The following is a 26,062-nucleotide window of genomic DNA, read 5'->3' as shown; positions in this document are numbered from 1 at the left end:
TCATAACCCAGTGGCTTGTGTTGATTTAGTTCGGCATTGGTGCCATGTAGAGAAATTATTTTACAGCGGAGAATGTTCTGTTTGGATCAGATATTTCCCTACAAACACACACTGAAACATCCTGAGGGAACACTCCTACTCTCCCTCTCTCTCTCTCTCTTCTCTCAGTACATCATTCTTTATCCCTCTCACACATGTGCAGCCAATTAGCAGCATTTCACCACTTTCATTATAGACACGGAAAACACTAAACTATATTCACTGAAGGAGCGTGTGTGTGCACTCACGCATATGCACGCACGGACACACACACTCACCCACACACACTATACAGCAATGGAATCTATCCAACCATTATAACAGGGAAAAGAATACAATCATTGACCCACAAAATTCATGTAGCAGTTTTTCCCCCATGTCTGTAACACACACTCACACAGATGTTTGAATGATTTACACACAAGCAGTTTACAAGCTGGGCAGGGATAGTGGAGTTCAGAATAGGTCAACCGAGCTTCCACTGATCCACTGACATCCGCTAAAAGAAAGCAGTTCACAAAACCATGGCTTAAATGAAACCCAAAATAGATCAAATATCACCCTTCTGTCTTTCGCACTCTCAAATATAAACAGACACACGTTGGAGCCCAAAAGTAGGGGGTGGCATTGCGATGACATTGTACACTTAGTGTGGTAAACCATGTCATAACATGCTTTTCTGAGAGTGATATAGATACTGACAGAAGTCATGTCCACTGACCAATATTTTGTTACAAATAGAGATCATTTGTAACGTTGGACTGGACAAAAACCACAAAACAAAACAGAAATCCCCCACGTACTTTATCTTCCAATAAACCTCTACAGAAGGGAGGGGGGAAGGGGAAAAAAAACACAGACAGGAGCAAAACCAATCAGGAAAATACAGGGGTTGGACAATGAAACTGAAACACCTGTCATTGTAGTGTGGGAGGTTTCCTGGCTAAATTGGAGCAGCCTGGTGGACAATCTTCATTAATTTCACATTGCACCAGTAGTAATCCAATGGTTCAAACATTGTGTCCTGAAGGCGGTGCCGTGTATCAGGACGACAGTGCACCAATACACACAGCAAGACTGGTGAAAGATTGGTTTGATGAACATGAAAGTGAAGTTGAACATCTCCCATGGCCTGCACAGTCACCAGATCTAAATATTATTGAGCCACTTTGGGGTGTTTTGGAGGAGCGAGTCAGGAAACGTTTTCCTCCACCAGCATCACGTAGAGACCTGGCCACTATCCTGCAAGAAGAATGGCTTCAAATCCCTCTGACCACTGTGCAGGACTTGTATATGTCATTCCCAAGACGAACTGACGCTGTATCGGCCGCAAAAGGAGGCCCTACACCATACTAATAAATAATTGTGGTCTAAAACCAGGTGTTTCAGTTTCATTGTCCAACCCCTGTGTATATAAGCCATGACTACAACTCTCACCTCTGTGTTCTGTGTCAGAAAAGAAGCTCAAGCTAAAGTTGAGCCAATAATCAAACTGAATAATAGAACAGAACACAGGGCTTCCTTCCTGTACAGGGCTTTACTTTCTTGTTCCCGCTTCAGTCAGATCTGACCATCGGCGGTGAGGACGTTCTCACGTGATCTGCGGTGATGCATTTTTCTGTGCGTGAAACCAAACCAAACCAAAGGGAAAAACGCTTACAAGTTCATGAACTACTTAACTGACTCAGACCAGAGCAAATGAACTACAGGTGTGATGACCTTAGTGTTCATTTTAAGCTTTTGGTTGCACCACACAGTGTCCATGCTTGTGTTGGTGTGTACCTTCGGCTCCTTGGCTGTGCCCTCGTCCTGAATGCCAGGCACCACTTTAAATGTGATGGCACCCTGAGACTGGGCCTGCGCACAAAAACACACAGAACACAGGCTTTAGTTTCCTCAAACAAACTGGTGAAATAACAGTTTCACATCTCTTCACACTGAAACACACAAACCAGAATGCGAATGATGTCCTCAGGTTTCTTGTCATCCACAGGGATGCCGTTGACCTCTTTCAACTCATCACCCACGTGGATGAGACCTGTCGAGGAGAGGAGAACAGCAAGGAGAGCACATATCATTAGTAAGTGCCATTACTATGTGCAAAACCAAAAGCATAGCTTGTGTTTACGGTACAGGGCTAGTATCCTACATATTTTTTTCTCCTGACGTCCATTTAAAGGAACACTATGTAGTATTTTTACCTTAAAATTACAGGTTCAAAAGAATTGTGATGTTCCTCCGCCCTGTAATAGGAAGGGTGCCTTTCTCACTGCTCTGCGGGGATGCCCCTCTAAAAACTAGACTATACAATTTGAGGATCACGGGGCAGAGAACTCTGAGTACTGCGTAACTCTTTATGACACACAGCTCACAGGGGTTTAGCTTGCTACATGAAGAATCTAGCTCTGTGTTCCTGGTACGGATAAGGTTCGAGGGAGTAAGGAGGAGAACGAGCGGACGTACAAGAGTCCATATTGGACTGTGTACTCGGTGGAGGGAGCTGAGAGAGATATCACAACATGACAGATGCCTTCCCATTGTTGACTAGAAAGTACTAACATGTTGTTGCAGTTATCTGATGTGTTGCTGTGTTTCTTATTGAGACGTTGTGTCGAGGAAAGTGTAATAATCAGGTTTTAAGAGTTACTGAGCAGTGAACCGGCTGCTAGCTTTAGAATTTGAACATTTTCTCACGTCTCCCATAGAATTAAACTGGTCTAGCCTTTGCCTTCAAGATGCTTTTGCTAAAATGCAGCATACATGGCCTCTCATAGCTTAACTGTGGAAAGTAAGTAAGTAAAATGTATTTAAACAGCACTAAATCACAGACAACGGTCACAAAGTCCTTTACAAACTACGTCATCCTACAAAATCGAAAATGAACAAACAACAACTAAACATAACACACATTGTAAGACCGTAAAATACAAGACTCCACCGAATCAGCAATTCTTAACGTTTGGCAGCAACACCCTCAAATGCTCGATACCCACAGGTCTTCAGTTGGGAACATGAGCAGAGAGCAGATTCACGTCACTTGACCCAAGAGAACGCGCCGATACATGTGGATGAAGTAGATCGTCTATATAAACGGGTGCCTGACCGTGTAACGCTCTAAGTAAATGTAAGAAAGCTCAATCTCTAAAGTCTTAGCAATGGCTCCTTTGTTGATATACGTCCAGTGATTCTTCCAGTGAGGCCTGCTTCTTAGACTCGTCTGAACAGCCACATTTCTAGTAGCACTTTGCTAGCCTTGTATTTCAAGGGCAATTAACTGCTGGTTCTGCAAACTCTACAAAACTTGCTCCTTGGTTCTGAGGTCACTGTTTGGCTTGCCTGACCTTGTTCGGTCCTCATGAGAGCTATGGCTTGGCCACAGCAGACACACACACTTCCAAGGTTCCTAGCAATTTGTCTTCATTTCTTAAAGACTGACCTTTACATCTTAAAGTAAATATACTCTGTATTTAGGCGTTTAGTGCTCTTTAACTTTCAGGAATGACAAAGTTAAACTACTTTAAATGTGATGCACCTTAACCACGGACGTCTAAAGCACTGCACTTAAAGACAAAGAGAAAAACTAAACACGTTTGAACTAAAATCATCTTTGCCTTGCCTTTTGGTGACTTAAATTAGTGTTTGCATTATAAAGATATGGAATTCATGAACTAAAGTGTAATAAAGAAAGACATTTAAGTAGAAATGTTAATCAGCAGCAAACACAAGAAGAAAGACGAGAAACTTACTTCACTAACACTGAAGATTACAAGGAAAATCCATTAATTTTTCAAAATCATGGCATAAAAAATTGATCAGTATCGAAACAACATGTTTCAGAGTATGCCCTATTTTAGGGAAACGTGTTGAGTCAGAGCTGTTCACAGAGGTTGTGATTGGAGGTTGTGGGTTCGATTCCCGCTCCGGGTGACTGTCTGTGAGGAGTGTGGTGTGTTCTCCCTGTGTCTGCGTGGGTTTCCTCCGGGTGACTGTCTGTGAGGAGTGTGGTGTGTTCTCCCTGTGTCCGCATGGGTTTCCTCCGGGTGCTCTGGTTTCCTCCCACAGTCCAAAAACACACGTTGGTAGGTGGATTGGCGACTCAAAGGTGTCCATAGGTGTGAGTGGATGTGTGTATGTGTTGCCCTGTGAAGGACTGGCGCCCCATCCAGGGTGTATTCCCACCTTGCGCCCAATGATTCCAGGTAGGCTCTGGACCCACCGCGACCCTGACTTGGATAAGCGGTTACAGATAATGAATGAATGAATGAAAAAGTGTGAAAAGATAACCACATATATTCTAATATTATTAGTACTCCATACAACATCTCAGAAGGTGTTTAGGTTTCATTGGTTATCTTGTAGAGAAAATAAAACCACGTTGTAGACATCATGACCCTTGGTTCCCATCACAACCACTTTACAAGAAATCAGAGTGTGGATTCCCCCTTTAACAGAAACAGAAGAGCAGTCATTGTTCAGAGCTCACCACTTCGATCAGCTGCTCCTCCTCTCATAATACGAGCTATGATTATGGATCCGTTGCGTTCGTCCCTTTTAATAGTGGCCCCCTGTTACAACACACAAACACACACACAGTTCAGTCACTCATAAATGCTTCTAATAAGAACGGTCATTATTAGTTGTTGACAAAAATGTGCATAGAATGTGTACAGAGTTCAGAAGCACAAGGCAACATTGAATGAAAAGGTTTCACAGCATGGTATACAGTGCGCACAATATGTAGACAGATATTATGAAATGGCAGCCAACTAAATGCCAAACATATGCCAGTTTTGTTTCACCCCTCTCCTTGGCTTCAGCTGTTCTGCAAAACCAGAAACACGGGCATGAGGCCTTAAAAAGTTTTAAGAAAAACAAAAAGGACTTGTTTATTTTAGTCATTATATTCATTATATTTCTAGCTAGGGCGGCACGGTGGCGCAGCAGGGGCCTGGAGGTTGTGGGTTCGATTGTCTGTGAGGAGTGTGGTGTGTTCTCCCTGTGTCAGCGTGGGTTTCCACCCACAGTGGAAAAACACACGTTGGTGGGTGGATTGGTGACTCAAAAGTGTCCGTAGGTGTGAGTGTGTGTGTGTGTGTGTGTCTGTGTTGCCCTGTGAAGGACTGGCGCCCCCTTCAGGGTGTATTCCCGCCTTGCGCCCAATGATTCCAGGTAGGCTCTGGACCCACCGCGACCCTGAACTGGATAAGCACTTACAGATAATGAATGAATGAATATTTTCTAGCTACTCTTCTGTTGAGTCAAGTGTTTTTAAGGTCATTCCCCAGTATAATATATATATATATATTGAACCAAAATAAAAAAGGAAAACAGAGCATATCACAACACAAAAGCCACGATTTACAAGAGTGTGGAACATCTGCACAATACACAGGAATACACAAGGACACACAGTGAATTAAAATAACTAGAAGAACAACTGACAGATGGAAAGATAAACTATATACAAGTGGCTTAAATTTATGATGCGTTTGTGCTGGGTCACCACATAATGAAGGGGAAAACAGGCCAGTACATTTGTCCAAGTGAGAAATGTGCTGTGAATTTTAGGCGTTTTCTCCATTTCACCGTGTGTATCACACAATAGAGAAATGGGATCAATCATTTACACAGAACTGCAGTAAGTTCACTAAGAAGATCATCAACAAAACATACCACTGACCAGGAAACTGCATGATGCTGTCAGAGGGAGTCGGCCAAAGAGAGGATGAAATTAATTTTCTTGCAGAGAGAGAGTCGGGCAGAGAACCTGTCTGAAAAATCGATCCCTCTATTGCTTTCCCCATCTGGTGCGTGAAAGTGCACACAGACATCCTGCTTTCTGTACTACCTCGACTCAATAGCCATTAGGCAGCTGACATCACTGTTTTGGTGAACTGGTAACCTGTAATGATTTTGTAATGTCATTATTATGGGGATAAGTGCATTTCCTCAAGGTCTTTCGTTGAGGAGATAAACGCTGCCGCTCTGATCGAAAGTGCAGCCCCTTGACGCTGCACACAACCAAAGTCTTTGAATATTTCTTCCTAATCAAATAAATGGAGCAATTTTGTGACCCGAGGGCTGAGCTCGTCGGATGACTGGCCGGAAGACTCAAGAGGTGACAGACTGTCAGACAGCATCAATGAGGTCATCACCACAGAGAAAATGAAGAAAAGCAGCCCTACTGAGAGAGAGAGAGAGAGAGAGAGAGAGAGAGAGAGAATCTGAAAAAACTAAATAAGTAAAGTAGTGATCGAAGGAAAAAGAAAAGGAAAAGAAAAGAAAGAGGAAAAACAAAAGCAGCCAGAGATAAAGACAGATGTTATTTTGCCACAAGGGTGATCCTCTAAACAATCACAGCACTGTTTACACAGTGCTCCAAACAACTTTCTTGTGAATCTTTGTCAAGAATTTTGATCAGATTTTGGTAGTGAAGGCCAAAACTGTATCACACTGTATTACCATGTCTGTCTTTAACATACCACAAGGCATATGGTAACTTCCATATGTAGCGGTGGAATCATAACTTGAAACCTCCATATTGTTATGTCCACAATCCAACTCCTCTTTTAAACGTTACACAGCGAGCTGCTGCACAGAACCGTTCAATAAGAGAGAGCCTCCTAGCCTTCCGTGTCCTCACTTTGCCCTTCAGCTCCACTGAGCCAAAGCCTCTAATGGCCTCCATAATTCCGCTACACTAACACACAAACACAAGGGCAAAGAGTCAAATAAACAGTGTTTAACACACCCTCTCTCAAACTTCAACTCAAACAAACCCATCAGACACGCTGAGAAAGTAGGACAAATAAGCCTCGGTAAAACTGTCCCTCAAACACCAACACCGGCACCTGCTAATGTCATTAGTGTTACAGAGGCCTAGCTGTCCACTTCTGATGAATGGGAGTGAGTGTGGGGCAATGTTTAAGAATTTATGACAAAGTAAGGAAACTTTGCAAGACGGATGAAAAAAGAAAAGTGGGATAAAAATAAGCAGTGCTTTTTTTTTGAAGGGTTATATCATCTCCAGGAAAGAAGAAAGTACGATAGCTGTCCTTCTCTAACCATACTTCACCCACAAATACATTATGGGGTTGGACATGTTTCACATAATATTAGCAAATGTACAAAATAAAAACAAATTAATTTTTAATATTATTATTTTTCTTAAAAAACAAACAAACACCTAAATAAATATATTAGAGCACATTTTTAAAAGGCTAAGCACCACTTAATGGACCTCCATGAATATTTCACATTATTGTAGTCACTGACATATATAAGTATGAATTAAAATGAAAATAGCAGCTGAATTTGCTTTAAAACTGACAATTTTATTAAATTGACGGAAAAATCCGAGCTCGCTACGGAAATTCTTGAACGCAACCGTGACGTCACTGGTGGACAACAGCTGAACAACGCCGCGGTAAAACACCGTTATGACTGACTGTTATGACAGTATCTAGCTAAATAACCAACATTATTCATGACAATAGCCTAGCAATAAGCTAAACTCAAATGTAGAGGTACCGTTATTCTTGTAAATGTGACCGAAGTCGAACTCGAATTCATCCGACACTATAAACCTCCGTAATGCAGCTACGTAGCCGAGTATAATCTGAGCCACCGAGTTTAGCGAGTCAAGCTAACGTTAACTAACACCAACTAAAACAGGCGAAGTGAGTGTCCTTACCCTGTTTACCTCCATGTTACAGAGGCTCTTAACGGAGTGAGCGGATGGTCCTTTGCAAAGTGCCCGTTTAAAGTTGACAAATTTAGTCCGTTTTCTGGATTATTTTGGGATCTTTGGGCCATTTGTTCACAGATGTCCCACTGTACATTGAATGATTGCAGCCAAAAACAACACACCTTTTCTTCATTTTGCATTAAATTAAGTGCAGCTTCTAGAGTGTTGTCCACCATCTACGTCACAGGCAAGACGCCTATTAGAGTTTCCCAACATCGTTGGGGGGGGGGGGGGGGCAACAGTCTTTTAAACCTTATTCCTTGAATTAGTAAGAAATAACATGTTTTCTGACTATCAATAAACACAAGTTTGGAACTCAAATTCCACTCTATTTATTTGTTTGACACTTTCATAGAGCTGGTGCTTAGCCTTTAACTGAAAATTATATTAATTCTGGTGGCACAGTGGCTTGGTGTTTAGCATGTTTGCCAGTCAGCCCTGAGATCTTGGGTTCAAGTCCCATCTGGGTGGAGTTTCCATGTTCACGCCATATCTGTGTGGGTCTCCTCCGGGGTCGCCAGTTTCCTCCAACAGTCCAAGAACACGGAGCTTAGACAGACTGGTTACTGTAAAAACTGTCAGTGTGGGTGAATGAGTGTCTGTATGTGTATATGCCCAGATATGGACTGGCCCTCTATTCTGGGTGAACCCCTAGTGCCTGATGCAGTCCTTCAGGTCGCCAGTCAGGTTCAGAGTACACTGTGCACGTTGGGCCGCTGCTTCTCGCCAGTGTCTGTTGATTGAGTGTTGATTGGAATGGCGTTCTCTACAGTGTTGACTGTAAAGTGTCCTTGGGTGTCCAGAAAGGCACAACATATGTGTAACTGTAAATAAATAATTTGGTATTTATGCGAATGTTAATAGTAAGAAGACATTATGCAGATCCATTAGGAATAGAATAAGAAACTTTGACTCAGGTGCAGTAAAAGTTCTCTGCAGATTGAACAAAAATCTTGCTAAACTGTTTCTTAAACATGCTACGGTTGTTTGTGTCTTTGGACTCGTTTACCTCTCTGTACTGTTTTGGGTTTTGACCTCGCTTCACACGTTGTGTTTAATAAATCTCCAACTGACTCTCACCCTCTGTGGGTGATTTGTGACAGCTACAGATCCGTAAACCATGTTTATGAACGAATAGTAGTTACTGATGACTCAAATACAGCCAAATACTCAACGGTACGAATCATTTAGTTAATTCATAACTGTTCAAAGAACTGAAAGTGATTACGTATAGTCTCAAATTCACACAACAATTCTGTTACTATCCACCACTGATGATGACTCACAGTAAAGTATCAAATAATTAATAGATCCTTCCATAGCCGGCCTGGCCCACATTTAGCAGCGTTACAGAAAACAAAAACATCACAGAACACAGCAGACAGTATCAGCAGCTGGATGTGAAGTCATACACTCTAAAGTCTGAGTAGTGAGTGTGCTTTATAAACTACAGGTTCATGCTGCCCAGTGTAAAAGCGTGTTGAAATTGCCCAAGGCCAAGTTGTGCTAACTGTTCCACTGAGCAGGGCAGAGTGAGTGACATCATGCAGAGCAGTGTGTATGTCTGTGTGTGTGTGTGTGTGTGTGTGTGTGTGTGTGTGTGCTTGTGTGTTGGGGGGAGTGTGTAGTAGAGGGTTTACCCGCCTGCTCTGTTCTGCCCCAGACATGATGGATGGGCTCCAATCACAGGCACTGATGAGGGGGCTACGCTACACTACGCTGCGCTAACTAACCAAACCATTTAACCATCAAAAGCTCAATCTTATGTGCTCATACACCAACCTCCATCCACACAATTTCTCTCTCATACACACTTTCTCTGATGAGTTTACCAAAAACTGGAGTTAAAACCAACGGTGTGAAGATACAGAGAAAACCAGACTCCTAATAACCAGCCGCTAGATTAAAAATATCTAAGTTTTGATCTTTGATGAGGAAATTAAGCTCAGGAGATTCTGTCCATGTTTCCACTGTGAGAAACAACTACCTGCTGTGGGTCACAAAGAAGAACTTTGAACTGGCAAGATATTACTAAAGAAAAAAGTTACATATACACACACACCTAGAGAGAGAGAGAGAGAGAGAGAGAGATAGAGAGATAGAGAGAGAGAGAGAGATTTAAAGAGAGAGAGAGAGATTTAAAGAGAGAGAGAGAAAGATTGAAAGAGAGATAAATATATAGAGAAAGAGAGAGAGAGAAATAGATAGAGATAGATAAATAGAGACAGACAGACAGATAGACAGAGAAAGAACATAGAGAGAATGAATGAATGAGTGAGTGAAAGGTCAAAAATGAAAGAAAGATTGACAGAAGAAGAGAACGCACAGTAAAGAATAGGGAGCTAGAGAGAGAGAGAGAGAGAGGGGGAAAATGAGGTAGAATCAGAGGCCATGGCAGCCCAAATTACTCATCAGTAAGACAATCCTCAGTGGCCAGTTGCTGTGGAGATCAGGTCCATATGTGCACACCCCGACACAAACGCTTATGACTGTTATTGTAAGGACGGCCAAAAGAGGACCGCTTAATCTGTATAGAGCTCTGAGAGACAGAGGAGAGCATGCAGCTCTATCAGTCAGTCCTGCTGTCCACACACACACACATCATAGAGGAAGACAGAGATGGGGTGTGTATGAAGAAGAAACAACACCTTTATTGATCCCCTCAGGCAAATTGCCTTTGACCCACACAAGCACACACTAGTGAACAAATCTCTACAAACACTAGGAGCAGTGACCTCATCACAGCTGTTCTTCTGGATATGCTTTACATGATTTATTCAAATGACTAATTTTATGGTGAATATAATGAAACTCTAAATGATTTTAACAAAAACAAACACCCAATATCAGTACTTGACTTCTGGAACGTGTCATCAATCTCTCAGGGGTACAACCGCCATGTAACATCTCTCATTTCTAAAGAAACACTGAAAAAAAGCAGGTGTCCTCAAACTTTTGGCCACACAACGTAGATGAGCCTTAACCTCATACATCAAGCGCTTCACAATGACCTCTCAACGACCCGCTCCAAGACGGTCGGCCCATTTGTAACATTAAATCACGGCTTATAATAACTGATAATACCAACACACAGACTGTTTCTTGTCTGAAGGCTCCATCATTAACAGGTATTATGTTAAAAAAGGAAAATTGCATCTCATTACATGAATAATGGCTGAGGAATTCCTGAAGGGCTGAGACTTGGAAAGACCGTGAAACGGATCGGAACAAACGGGAATGAGTGGAAGTAAATGGGAACGATGGGGGGAAAGGGAAGTGCAGACCCGGGATGAAACGCTCAATTTCATCCTTCACGTCTCCTGCAGTACGGCCTACGAGGCCAGACGTCGTCATTATGCACTCACTGTGAAAACATACCCCTCAGATCCACAGACAGGTACGTGAGAGAGACCGTGCTCGAGTGTGAGAGAGAGTCTTCAGCCTCAAACTGCACTGTAACATGTGAATCTGTGCATGTCTATAGTGTTATTGCTTTAGTCCTTGCGCTTGCTTGGCGTGCGTAGGCTTAAATTACGAGTGGTTTCACACTCAAACTCAGCTGCAGTGTTATAAGTGTTTGTTAACTCTGTTTTCATTGTAATTTTCCCACCAAGAAAACGGCACTTTCAGATGTCAGTTCCTATTTCTGTAACTACAGCAGGAAATGCCTTCACGAGACGAGCAGAGGCTTCACCACACAAAGACTGTAGTGTAGCGTGTTCCCCTCACGCGTCTCCTAATTTGCCTGGAACGTTATACAGGAGAACACGGAAGCGCAGAAACGTGAGTAGCCAGGTCAAGTAAGGCAGGGGAAGGAACAGAGTGTTAGGAAAGCCCTGAGAGGCACATGACAAGGCTTCAACCATTTATTTGCGATGCCCACTGATAACCTCACAGCCGGTATGTTCAGTATTTCCTTCAGCCTATTCCGAGGAAGACAATAATAACAGGGATTGCCCTTCAACCATAATCCAAATAGAGCTAGTAGATGTAACTTCGGCCATGGCCTTACTGCAGTGTGTGTGTAGCACAAGCTGTAGATGTTAGTTGCTGACATGAAAACACATCTTTATAGTTAACATTCTACGGCTTAGAGGTATCACCCAAAGAATAAGCAGTAGCAGTGTTGCAGCAGTAATTACAGACATATTCATCTGATAATTGACCATGCATTAATTGTGTGAATGTATTAGTACTTTGTAATTAGTTTGAGTATATAAACAAACACAGAAAAAGCCTATGGCTAGTGTTAGAAATATTAATTCATTCATTGTCTGGAACCACTTATCCAGTTCAGGGTTTCGGTGGGAATCACTGGGTGTAAGTTGCCAGCCTTTCGTAGGGCGACACAATCTCAAACATTCACAGCTATGGACACTTGTGTTGCCATGTGTTTTTGGACAGCGGGAGGAAACCCGAGCACTGAGAGGAAACCCACGCAGACACTGAGAGAACACACCACTCTCCTCAGTCACAGGAAGTCACCCAGAGCAGGGCTCGAACCCACAACCTCCAGGTCCCTGGAGCTGTGTGAGAGCAACACTACCTGTTGTGTTCCTGTCTGGGCAGTGGACGAATGTAGAGACAAGGTAGTTGTTCCTAATCCAGTGATCCTTCAGTGTACAGCTCAATGATCCAAGCACAATCCTCAAACCCAAGACAAGAGAGTTAATAGTAATAAGTTTGGACTTGACAGAACTTGCACTCCAATGACTTCTTTATTAACTTGTCTGCGCCACACTAGTAATCACATCAGTCAAACTACATAAACAGTTTTATGAAATTTCAAATATTGGCCAACACATCAACCATTAAGATGTAGCTTTCCAAACACAGCCTGTAAAAATAACCGTGAACAGGCTTTAACAAAGCCAAGTGTCATCAACAAATGGTTTCAGGGGGAAAATTAGAACATAGAGAAGTATCACATTTCTAAATGTCTTAGAATCTGCTGAGGCTTCCAAGGCTCAATATGACAAATTTCAACTGAAGCGCTCAAAAACACCACCCCCCCCAACTTCTGAACTCATACGTCTTGTTCTGGCTGCTGTGTCTCACCAGAGACTTGGTCCACTGAGGATTACACTGCCATAAGGAGCCAACCGTAAGCGGCCAAAGGAAATTGGTGTTCTAGGATCTTTTACATGATTCTTTGACACTGTTTATAAAAACAGTGTGTGAGGAAACCTAAGAACAGGTGAGGCGATGGCCATGCTCTCTGCAGGATCTAGCATTATCATATTAAACTGGAACTGAGGAAGTATATGGGGGTCCTGAAGCCAAGAAAGCTAATTTAAGTTGTTCCATTTACAACTACATATGATACTGAATATATCTGATTATCATTAGGTAGTCAGATGCTGACATAGATTACTCCCAATATACAATCTCCACCCTCAACAATCATTTTAGAAATTCTACACAAAAGGGCTGGGCAATTAATCGAAAGTTAATTGAAATTGACATTCAGAACTTATAATCGACATAACCTTGTCTATATCGATTATATCAATAATTATTATTATTTTTCTGTGAGGAGTGTGGTGTTTTCTCCCTTTGTCCGCGTGGGTTTCCTCCGGGTGACTGTCTGTGAGGAGTGTGGTGTGTTCTCCCTGTGTTCTCCGCGTCGGTTTCCTCCGGGTGACTGTCTGTGAGGAGTGTGGTGTGTTCTCCTTGTGTTCTCCGTGTCGGTTTCCTCTGGGTGACTGTCTGTGAGGCGTGTTCTCTGTGTGTCTGCATGGGTTTCCTCCGGGTGACTGTGAGGAGTGTGGTGTGTTCTCTCTGTGTCCGTGTGGGTTTCCTCCGGGTGATTGTCTGTGAGGAGTGTGGTGTGTTCTCCGCGTCGGTTTCCTCCGGGTGTTCCAGTTTCCTACCACAGTTCAAAAACACATGTTGGGAGGGGGATTGGCGACTCAAAAGTGTCCGTAGGTGTGAGAGCGTGTGTTGCCCTGTGAAGGACTGGCGCCCCCTCCAGGGTGTATTCCCGCCTTGCGCCCAATGATTCCAGGTAGGCTCTGGACCCACCGTGACCCTGAACTGGATAAGGGGTTACAGGTAATGAATGAATGTATGATTTATTATTTTTTTATTATGTTATGTCCCAACTGTGTGTTCAAGTACCGTCCCTTTAAAACCACGCTACTAAAAACTGTAGTGATGTGATTCCGCCTCATCTGCCATATGGAAACAACCTAAACACTGAGGCTGACCGAGTGCCTCGAGCAGCTAGTACCAAACACAGTGTCTGTGGTTTGGATGAGCTGTGTTTTGACTATAATTAATACGACACTGAACAAAAAGTCAAAGAGAGAGAGAAAAAATAAGAGGAGGAGAGAGAGAGAGAAATAAATAAATAAATAAAAACCCACAAAAGAGGAACAAGGTCCCAGCAACATTAGAAAAAACATCCCGTCTTAAAACTGGAGCATATTTACAGTACAAGCCGCAACACTGAACTACGAGGGTCAAAAATACAACAAAATAATCGTTCATTAATTGTAATCGTGGTAACAATTACATCGCAGACAAGCAAACGAAAGCCATTGCTGAGTACTTGGAAACTGCTTGCAGAGATGGCATATTTACAAAATGGTAGAAATCTGAGAAAGGATGTTATTGATTACAGCTGGAACCCCTTCAAAGACATATGGCATCAGGGCTTTGGCACCGTGGGTGGCAGAGCGGTTCACACACAGACAGTTCTGCTTGGTGTAAGAAATGTCTGGGCAATTTCAGGAATAACGATAAACTGCCACTGACCGATGTCACTGTGATAGTGAAAACAGGCGTCCAGACGGGCACTGCCAGCCAATGAAGCAGCCTTTACAAAACACTGCAACTCAGCATCAATCCTAATGGGATAAGTATTCTTAAGAAAAGGGCTTCTGTTAACTGGTTCCCAGTGTGGAAACCTGCATTATAGAAGCACAGCAGGGAGATGAGGAGAAGAGGAAGGATATGAATCAAACTGCAGAATGTATAGATTTTTACCTGACGTGTTTTTAAAGGGAACCACTAAATTAAAAAGACAAAAAACTACTACGTGGACATCCCAATATAGAGATTAAATGTTTCTTGGGAGAGGTCCATCTTAAATGTAGAATATGCACCCAGAAGTCAGTGTGCTCGCCAACAACACAGGCAGCCAAATCTTCTTACTGGCAAACATCTGCACTGTCTACTATTCTCCTATTAGTCAGTCTGAAAATCTATGTAGAAATCAGTATTTCAACTTCACGCAGTAAACACACACACACACACCTTCCATCTAGATCCTCAGTAACATTATCCAAAACAGCACATTCTTTCAATAAAATCCTTGACTGGGCCCACTTCTGCTGCTGCCCAATGTGTGTGTGTGTGTGTGTGTGTGCGCGCACTCTTCCAAACCCAATTATTCTATTTCTGCAATTTTGTTAATAAATCAGAAGGCTAAAGTTACCAAGGGAACTGTGTGTGTGTGTGTGTGTGTGTGAGTGTGTGTGTGTATGTATTTGGGTCCATCCCCAAAGTCCTGGGGCCTGAGCCCCCTCCCTTCTCTTCATTACTCTAAAATACTGTGTGATGTCATGGTCTGAAAAATGATAGCAATTAATCAGTGCTACTGAATCTGATCCACTCGACTAATCACAATTACACAAACGCATGAATCAGACTCAAAGGGAAGGCCATGCTAACTGCAGTCCCCTCAGTGTACCAGAACGAAGGGAAGGAGGTGAAAGTGAAGGAAAATTACAGTAAGTTAAACTGTTCAGGCCTCTTGTTCTAATGGCCGCTTTCGGCCGTCTGAATCTGATTATATGAAATTATGAGTTAAAGTTCACATCAGTTTCAATTTAGCAGAGTGTAGATGGAAGGGGCTGCTGAATTCTGAGCTAACGCTGCTAAGCATGTTACTGTATGAATGGCTGGATAACCCTTGGAGACTATAGGGCTACAGGGCAGAACCATACTCCGCCACTTTCCAGAACTGTAAACAAGACCAGACCCGTTTCTGGCTCTCTGCTTTAATTCACACAAGCAAAGCCACAAACTTGGAAGGTGAACTTTGTCCATCTCTGCTGAACAACTTTCCATTCTCCATGACAGACCATGGCACAAAATGCTTAGTGACCATAAAGAAAAAAGTCCATACACGCCACAACAACAAACACCAAGGCACTTCAAAAGTTGAGGGGGGAAAAAAGATAATGGCCTTTTCCACCATGGTCTAAATGTCATTATGGTTTTTTGCAAATGTGGAGTTACATCAGCTTAAAGCTAAAGAAAGGACATTCCAGAATCAAAACTGGAAACGTACCCATTACAGTAAAAAAAACAAAACAACTACATATCCCACAATGCTTGTAGGTGTGTGTACCCCTCCCCCTCCCTGCTTTAGGTGTGGTCTCCGGCCTAGAGTCCGACAGAGCTCTGGGTAACCACAGTGACCACGATGTGAAAATACAGGAGAGCGCCGAACAGGACACTTCACACATGAAACAGATCAAAGAAGGGCGGGGTCTAGGGAGTCCAGAAGAGGAGAGTCGGCCAATAATCACAGAGCTGAATGACTGACAGGCATGAAAGCAGGGCAGCGAGAGAGAGAAAACACATTCTACTACACACAGAGGCCGTGTGTGAATACACGTTTGTGTGGAATGCTTTAATGTGTGTGAGTGGTGGATGTGTGGTCACTCTGGAAAAAGATAAAACCTGAATGCAATGTTTAAGCCAGTAACACCGTTACGTGAGTTGAAATGCTAGATGATTTATAACTGGATGGATATGAGTGGGCACGGAGTGATACTATGGTGTGACTCTTGTGTGGGCCATGTGAATACTTAATCTTGTTGGCTACAGTGAAGCGCTTTGATCCATGGAGTGTATAAGAGTGGACTGGTTGACAGCAATTGAAACGTGAAGCCAACTCCTCTCTTACCCCCTCTGGTGGCTGGCTACAGTATGAATGTATGGATGGATGAATTGATTGCCTGATGTGTTCTGCCTAACCCCACCCCAGTGTTCCTGTTAAAGAGCAACACCATTTATTGTGGTTATTTGGTGATATTTGAAGGGGTGTGGCCACGAAATGATTGAAATCAGTGGTGAAGATGATAGACAGTATCCTTGCTTTGGAGGGCACTTGCTACTAATGGAACCTCACATTACCGCTGCCGTTGTTGTGGCCCTACATGTCGTAAGAGACCAGGCGACCAGGGAATCGTGCGTCTAGTAACGCCGAGTCGTGTTGAGCCAATGTCGTGCACTGAAAAAGAAATATGGGCGGGGCTCAGGTGGTCACATGCCCTTGCTTGCCATTTGCACTGCGCATGCACTGCCTCCTTATTTTCGCTAAACTGAACCCATCAGTTCATAAAAGTGATTTGTAAGCAGCGTACTACAGTTTATCACCCAACACTAGTTACTTTCATATGACTCTGTGCAAGTGAGAGCTATGGAGCTGCATGTGTATTTGGCGTTGCAGGTGTGTTTATATACAGCAGGAAAAAAAAAAAGAAAGACTCTCACTAGAGGCTCTTTATTCTTGACGAGTCTGATGATTTTCACTGAATCTTCATCATCGTCGATGTCGTCTGGCAGAGGAGGAAGCTCAGGCTCGTAACTCTTCTGAGCCACTGTATCATGAACTGACAGCAAACTCTGCAAGGAGAGAAAGAGAAGAGAATCATAAACACACACAGACACACGCATACAACCAGTAGCAACAGAAAGTCATTTATCTGGTTCTAAACGTGTTGGCTAATCAGCTGAGCCTTGATAATCCAAGCATCTGTCTGAGTGCTCCCTGATAAATCACTGCTGCTCAGTGGCCTGCTTCACATTATTCCCTCCTACTGACAAATAGAGCTCTTTTTGAATGGATTACTCGCACTATTTCACTACAATCCTCTTTGGCAACCGTCTCTGTGCTAATGCTTTGCCAATAAAATTATATATATAATTTAAAATATATAAATAAATACACACACACACAAAGGTTTAACACCTCTTTTGACCACCGCAGTGTCCGATCCACGCGATCCAGCACAACACAACACAACACAACACCGCCATGTCAGTGTCACTGCAGCGCTGAGAATAATTCACCACCCAAATACCTCCTGACCTGAGATGGCTCTGTGTGGATCCTGACCCCACACACACACACACACACACACACGTCTGCATTGGTGTCCTCCGGGGTGCTCTAGTTTCCTCCCACAGTCCAAAAACACACATTAGTAGGTGGACTGCTGACTCAAAAGTGCCCATATGTGTGAGTGTGAGTGAACGTGTGAGTATTTATCGCCCTGCGAAGGACTGACGCCGCTCCAGGGTGTGTTCCCGCACAGTGATTGTGGGTGGACTCCGGACCCACCGCTATCCCGAACAGGAAAAGGGGTTACAGACAATGAATGAATGAAAACTGTGAAAGAGCACCATTCAGTTCCTCTGTGAAAAACAGGGATTGTGTTTGTGACATAGAACCCATCTTCAATCATCACAACCTGATCCCGTTAATGTCTATGTGGCTGAACGCCATCAAATGCACCAGCATCTAGTGCAAAGCCTTCTGAGAAGAGTAGTCTACTACTGCATTAAGAGGGCACAAACCCCCTAGTAATACCCTTTATTTTGGAAGGGCTTTGTTGTTTTTGGAACAGTTTTTTTTTTTTGAGAGAAGCTGGTTGTGTGTGAATGACATGATTTTTGTGTGTGTCTGTATCCAAGGGTGACAGTGTATAGCACTGGAGCACATATCCCCCAACGGAAGACAGACAGAAGTTAATGACGCTTTCAGCCGCCCTCAATATTTCACATAACCCATCCCAGAGAACAGCCTGACCGCAAAACAAATGAGAAAGTGAAAGAATTGCGACATTTAGAGTTTCATTATTCAGACTCTTTAACGATGCTGTGTGTCAGATGCTGTTGGAAACATTCTCTTTCTCTCTCTGCTCTTTGTGCTTTCTGTCTCCCCCCCCACCCCCCTTTCGTTTCCATGATAAAAACATCTTCCAGTCATGTGCCACAGATAAAAAATGAACGAGCGAATTTAAAAAAAAAATGGAGGAGAGACAAGAGAGACAGAGCAGAAGAAAAGTGTCTGTTTTATGACATGGGATCAAGCTCCAGAACAACATTCAAGATGTGGCTAAAGAAGAGCAGATGGGAGAGAGAAGGAGAAACAGAAAAAGGAGGTGGGGGATAAATTGGAAATCAGGGCCACGTTCAGCACAAACCGACTGTGCACTGTTCAGACAGAGCTACTTTTCTTAGAGTGCATCCATTCCCCCGGCTTCTGGTGTGAGGAATTTCACCCGTTTAATACTACAGACCTTATTCATGGGTCGTCAAAATCAGCTGAGTTTGTGGAGAACAGGCCACAGAAACTACAGAACAACAACAAATAATGATATTAAAAACAATATCAGGTCATACATACGTTGCGCTCATTTAATGGTGAACAACAAAGTAGCCTTACACAACCTTCGTCTTCTTCTGACTTCAGATGTAGTCCATCGGCCAAGACATGGCTGGTGTTCAAATCTTGCTTCGTTAGTTTAAAAATGGTAGTAAAAAGTTGGCATATACTTTTCAGTAAATAATGAAATACATCTGGGGCATGTTGATACATTTCTGTCCCGCTGACCCACTCATTTAATACATGCATTCGTGCTGATGTCCCTTAAAAACAAATGTTATCTTATGAGCAATAAAGAAGAAAGTCTATAGATGTTGTTATGGGCCACACACTGATTCACAGCTTAATTGATATTCATTCATTATCTGTAAGCACTTCTCTAATTCAGGGTTGTGGTGGGTCCAGAGCCTACCTGGAATCATTGGTCGCAAGGCGGGAACACACCCTGGAGGAGGCGCCAGTCCTTCACAGGGCAACAAACACACACACACATTCACACCGACAGACACTTTTGAGTCGCCAATCCACCTAACAACGTGTGTTGTTGGACTTTGGGAGGAAACCGGATCCACGGAATCCACGGATCCACGGAACCGGGTTTCCACCGGAGGAAACCCACGCAGACACAGGGAGAACACACCACACTCCTCACAGACAGTCACCCGGAGCGGGAATCGAACCCACAACCTCCAGGTCCCTGGAGCTGTGTGACTGCGACACGACCTGCTGCGCCACCGTGCTGCCTTATTTGATATTATCATCCATTCAAAGGTGATAACACATGGGAGAACTGGTCTGAATAATACACACACACACACACACACAGACAAACGATCTGCTCTCTTAGCAACTGCAAACATTCAGTAATAGCGGTACCCGATCATAATACACTAAAAAGGGAATCAACATTACAGAACAAATATTGTCAAAGCATCAGGGCATCAATCATCCACGTCTACATTTCATTTTCTTTTTGCTTTCTATTAGTTGCTGCGTTCTGATGGTGAAGCTGGGTTTTAAAGTTTGATGTGGCACCGTGTTCTGAAGGTTGAGGGTTTTCCTAAAACGTGCATTGGCTGATGAGGCAGGCAGTGGGTCATGCCAACATTGACTCTCTCACTCACACACACACACAAAACCCACTCTCTCCAATGCCCTTGGAAACCTACCATCTCTCCTCTCACTCCCACAGCACCTACTGCTCTGTTCTGGCTCTACTGTGGCCTACACTTTCCAGATAACTGCCTACCCCTCACAGCAGAAGACTCCAGTTCTTCAGTAGCCTCAGCATTAACATCACACAGAAATCTGCTCTACACTGTGCTTCACACAGAAGTTATAAGGAGAGTTTCATCCAGCACTCGCTCGTTGTATGAGACAATTCAGTCCAGCCAATCAGAACACAGCTTAAATAAATACACTGATGCTAAAGAACAGACACAAAACACATTCATTCATTCATTCATTATCTGTAAGCGCTTATCCAGTTCAGGGTTGCGGTGGGTCCAGAGTCTACCTGGAATCATTGGGCGCAAGGTGGGAATACACCCTGGAGGGGGCGCCAGTCCTTCACAGGGCAACACACACACACACACACACATTCACTCACACCTACGGACACTTTTGAGTCACCAATCCACCTACCAACGTGTGTTTTTGGACTGTGGGAGGAAATCGGAGCACCTAGTGGAAACCCACGCAGACACAGGGAGAACACACCACACTCCTCACAGACAGTCACCCGGAGGAAACCCACGCAGACACAGGGAGAACACACCACACTCCTCACAGACAGTCACCCGGAGCGGGAATCGAACCCACAACCTCCAGGTCCCTGGAGCTGTGTGACTGCGACACACACAAAACACAACCTATTAATTTAGGGGTAAAGAGGAAAAACGAATGAATGTAAAATGAATGACAGCTTATTGGTGCAAACCAAATATTGAATACATAAATTAACACATAGGCTGCTTTCAATTTTGACTGAGATCCACGCAGGGCTCTTAAACCTTGAAATGAACCTTTTAAAACAGAAGTGAACCCTTAAAATCCCAACTTAAAAGTCCATTTGTGTCGACCAAGAAAAGGCCTGTAGGCAATTTCCCCAAAACGGAATCCCCTCACCTCCCACATCGAAACACCATTCCAGTTTTGCCCTCCAAAACAACCCCATCCATCACCTGTGTTAGCAAAGAAAAACACAACCACACTCTCCCTTTGAATCGCAGTACCTACTCACACACACACACTGACCTCAGGATGACTCTTAACGGTCAATCCAAACAGTCCCAACTCATTACGAATAGCACGGCTTATGAAAGAGGGTCAAAGGTGGTCAGAATCTTCTCTACAGTGTGGCTGTGTGTGTGTGTGTGTGTGTGTGTGTGAGAGAGAGAGAGGTTTCATTAGTTTTTGTGGGCCTCCTGCAAAAACAGATCATCAAGCCAGTCTAAATAGAGTCCAGGTAGAGGATCTGCGATATAGCTCTCATTAAGAAAAGTGTGTTATTTGCATACACACACAATCCTGGACAACCACTACCCATGTTAATAAGTAAAAAATTACGAACTGTGGGCTCAGTAAATATACATTTGAGGAATACACATGGAACACAGTGTATTTTTATTTCCAAGAACAACATGCAACAGCAAGTTGTTTCCTTTCACCAATGCAGACTATTGTTTTTCACCGAAGGCCTTTCCTAAGCATAGTGTGGCAGTCAGACCCAAGCCTGGTATCACACCCTCGTGATTTTCCAAATATAGGACTACACATTCGCTGGATTTTACATAAAAGGTAATGTATAAATGTCGTCAAGTATCTTGATGATTGCCGTAATCACACACAGCTACTTCTGCTTCTCTGCTGTTCCCTGTGGTCTCCTGTACTTTTGGAACTGGGGGGAAGTCATAATGAGTGCTTTCATCACTGTCAATATTAGTCTTCACCAGGGCCTAATACGGGTGAAATGTGTTTTTGCATGTGTGAATCATAAAGGGGCTCCTAAAGGCGAGGTGGGTGTTTAAATGGCCCTGATTTATGTCTGGTCGAGAGGAATGGACGATTTCAGCCCTAATTGAGAGTGATACAGTTACTATCACACAGACACCATTGAGGCCCACAGCAGCCATCTGCTTGTGCTTTACATAACACCGCAACACAGGACAGATGGAGAGATAAAGTGAGGGAGACAGGGACATCTAGCAGAAAAAGAAAGAGATGGAGGACATGAAATGCAAGGAAAAAAGATGTGCTCACCTTTATGTGTGGTTTTGACAACAGCTTTAACAGCTCCCTGATCTCTGCACTCAGCGGCTTAGACTGCAGCTCTTCATACAACTGAGAGAGAGAGAGAGAGAGAGACAGACAGAGAGACAGAGAGAGAGAGAGAGAGAGAGAGAGAGAGAGACAGAGAGGCAGAGAGAGAGAGAGAGAGAGAGACAGAGAGGCAGAGAGAGAGAGAGAGAGAGACAGAGAGACAGAGAGAGACAGGCAGAGAGAGAGAGAGACAGAGAGACAGAGAGAGACAGGCAGAGAGAGAGAGAGAGACAGAGACAGAGAGATTATACAATAATTCCTATATAAACACCTTTACATTATGAACAATGGGGTTAAAAATATGGCCCCCTTGTGCCACACACACACACACCAGGTGTATAGGTCTGGAATGGGTGGGATGTACAAGCAGGATGACCTCTGGTTGCACATGATTTGTGTGTGTGTGTGTCTATATGGTGTAATTGATGTGCAGCAGAGAAGCCCCTGATGATCATCAGTAGACTTTTCCACTGGTAATAAGCAACCCAATGGGAGGTGACAGTGCAGTGAGTAATGACTACAGTGACCCACAGAGACGAACATAAACATACTCACTTAACACTCCCACCCTCTCTCTCTCTCACACACAGACACACACACACACTTATGAATACGCTTTGTCTGCTGAAGTGATGAGTTCAGGAGTCAGGGGGCTGCAGGTGTGGAAAAGGCGAGCATGTCTGGAGTCACAGGTTTTGATGAAAAGCTTTTACAAGGGATTCTTGGGTTCAAGGTCAAACTCATCACCAATCAGCTGTAACATTATGACATCATTGTTTGTACAGTATTGTTTCTTGGTCAGGACCAGTGTTGTGCTGGTTAAAGTGGATCAGACACAGCAGTGCTGCTGGAGTTTTTAAAAACACGGAGGTACTGGATGGTGCTCTATCATTACAAAGAATGCAGTAATGCCCAGTGCCCCTCTGGCTGATGCACTGTAATGTGAACGGTAATTTAATGCTCACATACAACTGCAGCCGAGCAGTGTCTGTTCAGAACTGAACGCATCACACACTTGTGAATATACTTTCCTTTCTCACTGTAACAAATCAAGACTTGATGGCATCTGTCCACCTGTCCTTGACTCAGTCTCAGATAATCTCGGTCTGCCGCAGAGCAGAGGGTCTCCGGGGGATTCTGGGTCACTAGTGTTATGAGCAGTGGTCGGTAAATCAGACTTCAAGAAGCTCTGCAGTTCCACAGAGCTTCTTTACTGCCACAGTGTGGTCAAAAAAGGAACCTGCTGTGACCACGCTGCAACTGTGACAAGCCTGAGGACTAAACCAGGGCAAAGACAAAGAGAACAGGAGATAGCAGACAGGAAAAAAAACATGCACTCATCTACCCTCACTGAGATGTGTGTGTGCTCACGCATGTGTGTGTGTGTGTGTGAGTGAGAGAGACAGGGAGAATATAAAATGAACATTAGGGTGGCCCGCCTGCTGTGACAGTTCTAGACAACATCACGGGCCAGACGGAGGTTAAAACGTCATTTAATGTTAAACTATAAATTAAAGGTCCATTAGTGAAACTTAACACTCAAATGAGTTGCGGCGGCAAAGCAGCTTTAGTGTTCAAAACACAGCAGAGAGCGACTCGCACCACACTGGGGCAGGCGAAAATGATACCGCTGAAAAAATACAGTGGGGCTTTAAGTAATTTGGCAGCTTTAGTCATTCACCTCTTTAATGGGCCGCACACACACACACACACACAAGCGTACACATATCGGGTTATGCTTGTGTGGGACCTTCGGAGACACTGAAGGGGAAGAGTGTAAAGCTGAAGGCCACATTTGAGCCGCAGGTCAAAAAAGTTCCGGAATGGAGGCCGCGAGTTACAGAAACACAAGATGGCCGCCAGCCCTGGCTCAGTGGGACGGAAGACAGCAGGAAACATAAATTCATCAAAACTAATCGGCTGTCCGCAGTCCAGCTCCGGAACTAACCAACCCCAAACTACGTCTTATTAGTGCATGAAAAGAGGAGAATGAGGGGTGAGACTCATGACATCTAGATGCTTTTGCACTGAACACGGCACCTGTACCATATAAGACCCCAAAAACGTTACACTGACTGAACCTAAATCTGTAAAGCAACCAAAATACAAGAAAATACACTGTAAGAAAGGTTATAAATGTGCTTTGGAAGTATTAACTGCTCAGCCTCAGACTGAACTTCAACAATTCAATTAAAATTGAAATATATATTTATATACATATTTGGATTTATTGAAATGAAGTTGTGCTGATTAAAAATCTCACACCCCATGAACATTATTTCATTCAGACTTAATTGGGATCCTCTGTGTTGAGCAACCATGGCCTAATGGTAAGAGAAGAAGAATTGCTGCTTCAATCCCCTTGACTAACAGGAATGTGCGGAGTGAAGGAACAGCACTGTCTCCTCCCTCAACATCCATAACACGCCCTTGAGTCAGGCACATAACCCCCAGCTGCTCCCGTAAATAAACTCTTAATTGCAGCCTAAAGTATAAAAATGTAGAAGTTCCTGACTGAAATAATGTGATAAGGATTAATGCTGGAGCCTGAGGCATACATCATTTGAGAGAGAAAAGAAAAAGGATTTTTTTTTTCCTGATTTTCTGTCATCAGCCAAAAGCCTGCCAATAAAGCAAAGATGTTCCTTTAAATGCGTTCTGGAATGTGCACTTTGAACAAAGGGACACAGTCTGAGCACTTACAGAGATCAGGAAGTGTGAAGAACAGGATTTGAAGAATCTTCATGAACCTGCACGTTTCTCTTGCAAATAAAGGATTCTAATTAGAACTCTTTGTTTTGAGAGGTTCTTTACACTTTAAAAACATTTGTCATACTAACACGTCTCATGTTAAAACAAACAAACAAAAAAAACCTCTGTGGAGGGTGAGGCTTTTCTGAGAAACCATGAATTGTCTGATTGACAATCAACTCAAAGAGTAAGGCCATTTATTTTTACTGGTTAAACTGAGGAATACATTTAATGTTTGCTCAAAGAATAATTAATAATTTAATATTTGCTTTTTTGTGATGAGGTCACGCCCCTCACTGCAGTTGTATTCTTAGCTGAACCTGTGTGTTCTTTAGGTCCTTTACACCTTTATTTGCTACACAAAACATGGGAATTTCTTTTTTAATTCATCCGAGAACTTACATTTACATTTCGGCATAGCTGCTCGAGATGAGGGTGTGTACATGAGCTTTGCCTGACGTAAACAAGGACTACGGACGTGCAGACTGACCAATTAAATGTTTACAGAGAAGGTTATGGACCAATAACGGTAGCTCTACAGTCAGACCGTCCAATCAGAAGATTTTAGGCTACTTCACCACGCCCCCTTCTCACTCAAGCGAACCAATCGGAGTAGGGGAGGGCGGGACTAGTTTGTGAACGAAACTTCTCAAAGTTCTATGTAAGCTCTAGAAAAACAAAATGCTGGACGTTTGTGAAATTCCACCCAGACATTTTTTTAAGTCTAAAAAAAGAGGACATGTCCGGGTAAAAGAAGATGTCTGGTCACCCTAGTCAACAATCAGCTATAACTCAAA

General features: G+C 43.3%; 1 protein-coding gene across 2 annotated transcripts in view; it reads right to left on the bottom strand.

The window, feature by feature from the left end:
- mpp7a (MAGUK p55 scaffold protein 7a) overlaps positions 1 to 26,062 on the bottom strand; it is a 120,416-nt gene that overhangs the window by 38,412 nt on the left and 55,942 nt on the right. For both annotated transcript variants that reach the window (XM_066665372.1, XM_066665371.1), the window contains 5 exons: positions 22,455 to 22,535; positions 17,297 to 17,428; positions 4,523 to 4,604; positions 1,992 to 2,077; positions 1,822 to 1,896 (listed from right to left, as the gene is read on the bottom strand). In XM_066665372.1, the coding sequence (XP_066521469.1) occupies positions 1,822 to 1,896; positions 1,992 to 2,077; positions 4,523 to 4,604; positions 17,297 to 17,428; positions 22,455 to 22,535 (456 nt within the window). The remainder of the gene's footprint in view (positions 1 to 1,821; positions 1,897 to 1,991; positions 2,078 to 4,522; positions 4,605 to 17,296; positions 17,429 to 22,454; positions 22,536 to 26,062) is intronic.

This window comes from Hoplias malabaricus, chromosome 3 (assembly GCF_029633855.1).
Source record: "Hoplias malabaricus isolate fHopMal1 chromosome 3, fHopMal1.hap1, whole genome shotgun sequence".
NCBI lineage: Eukaryota > Metazoa > Chordata > Actinopteri > Characiformes > Erythrinidae > Hoplias > Hoplias malabaricus.
Note: the sequence above shows the minus strand (reverse complement) of the source record. Positions and strands in the feature narration are given on the sequence as shown.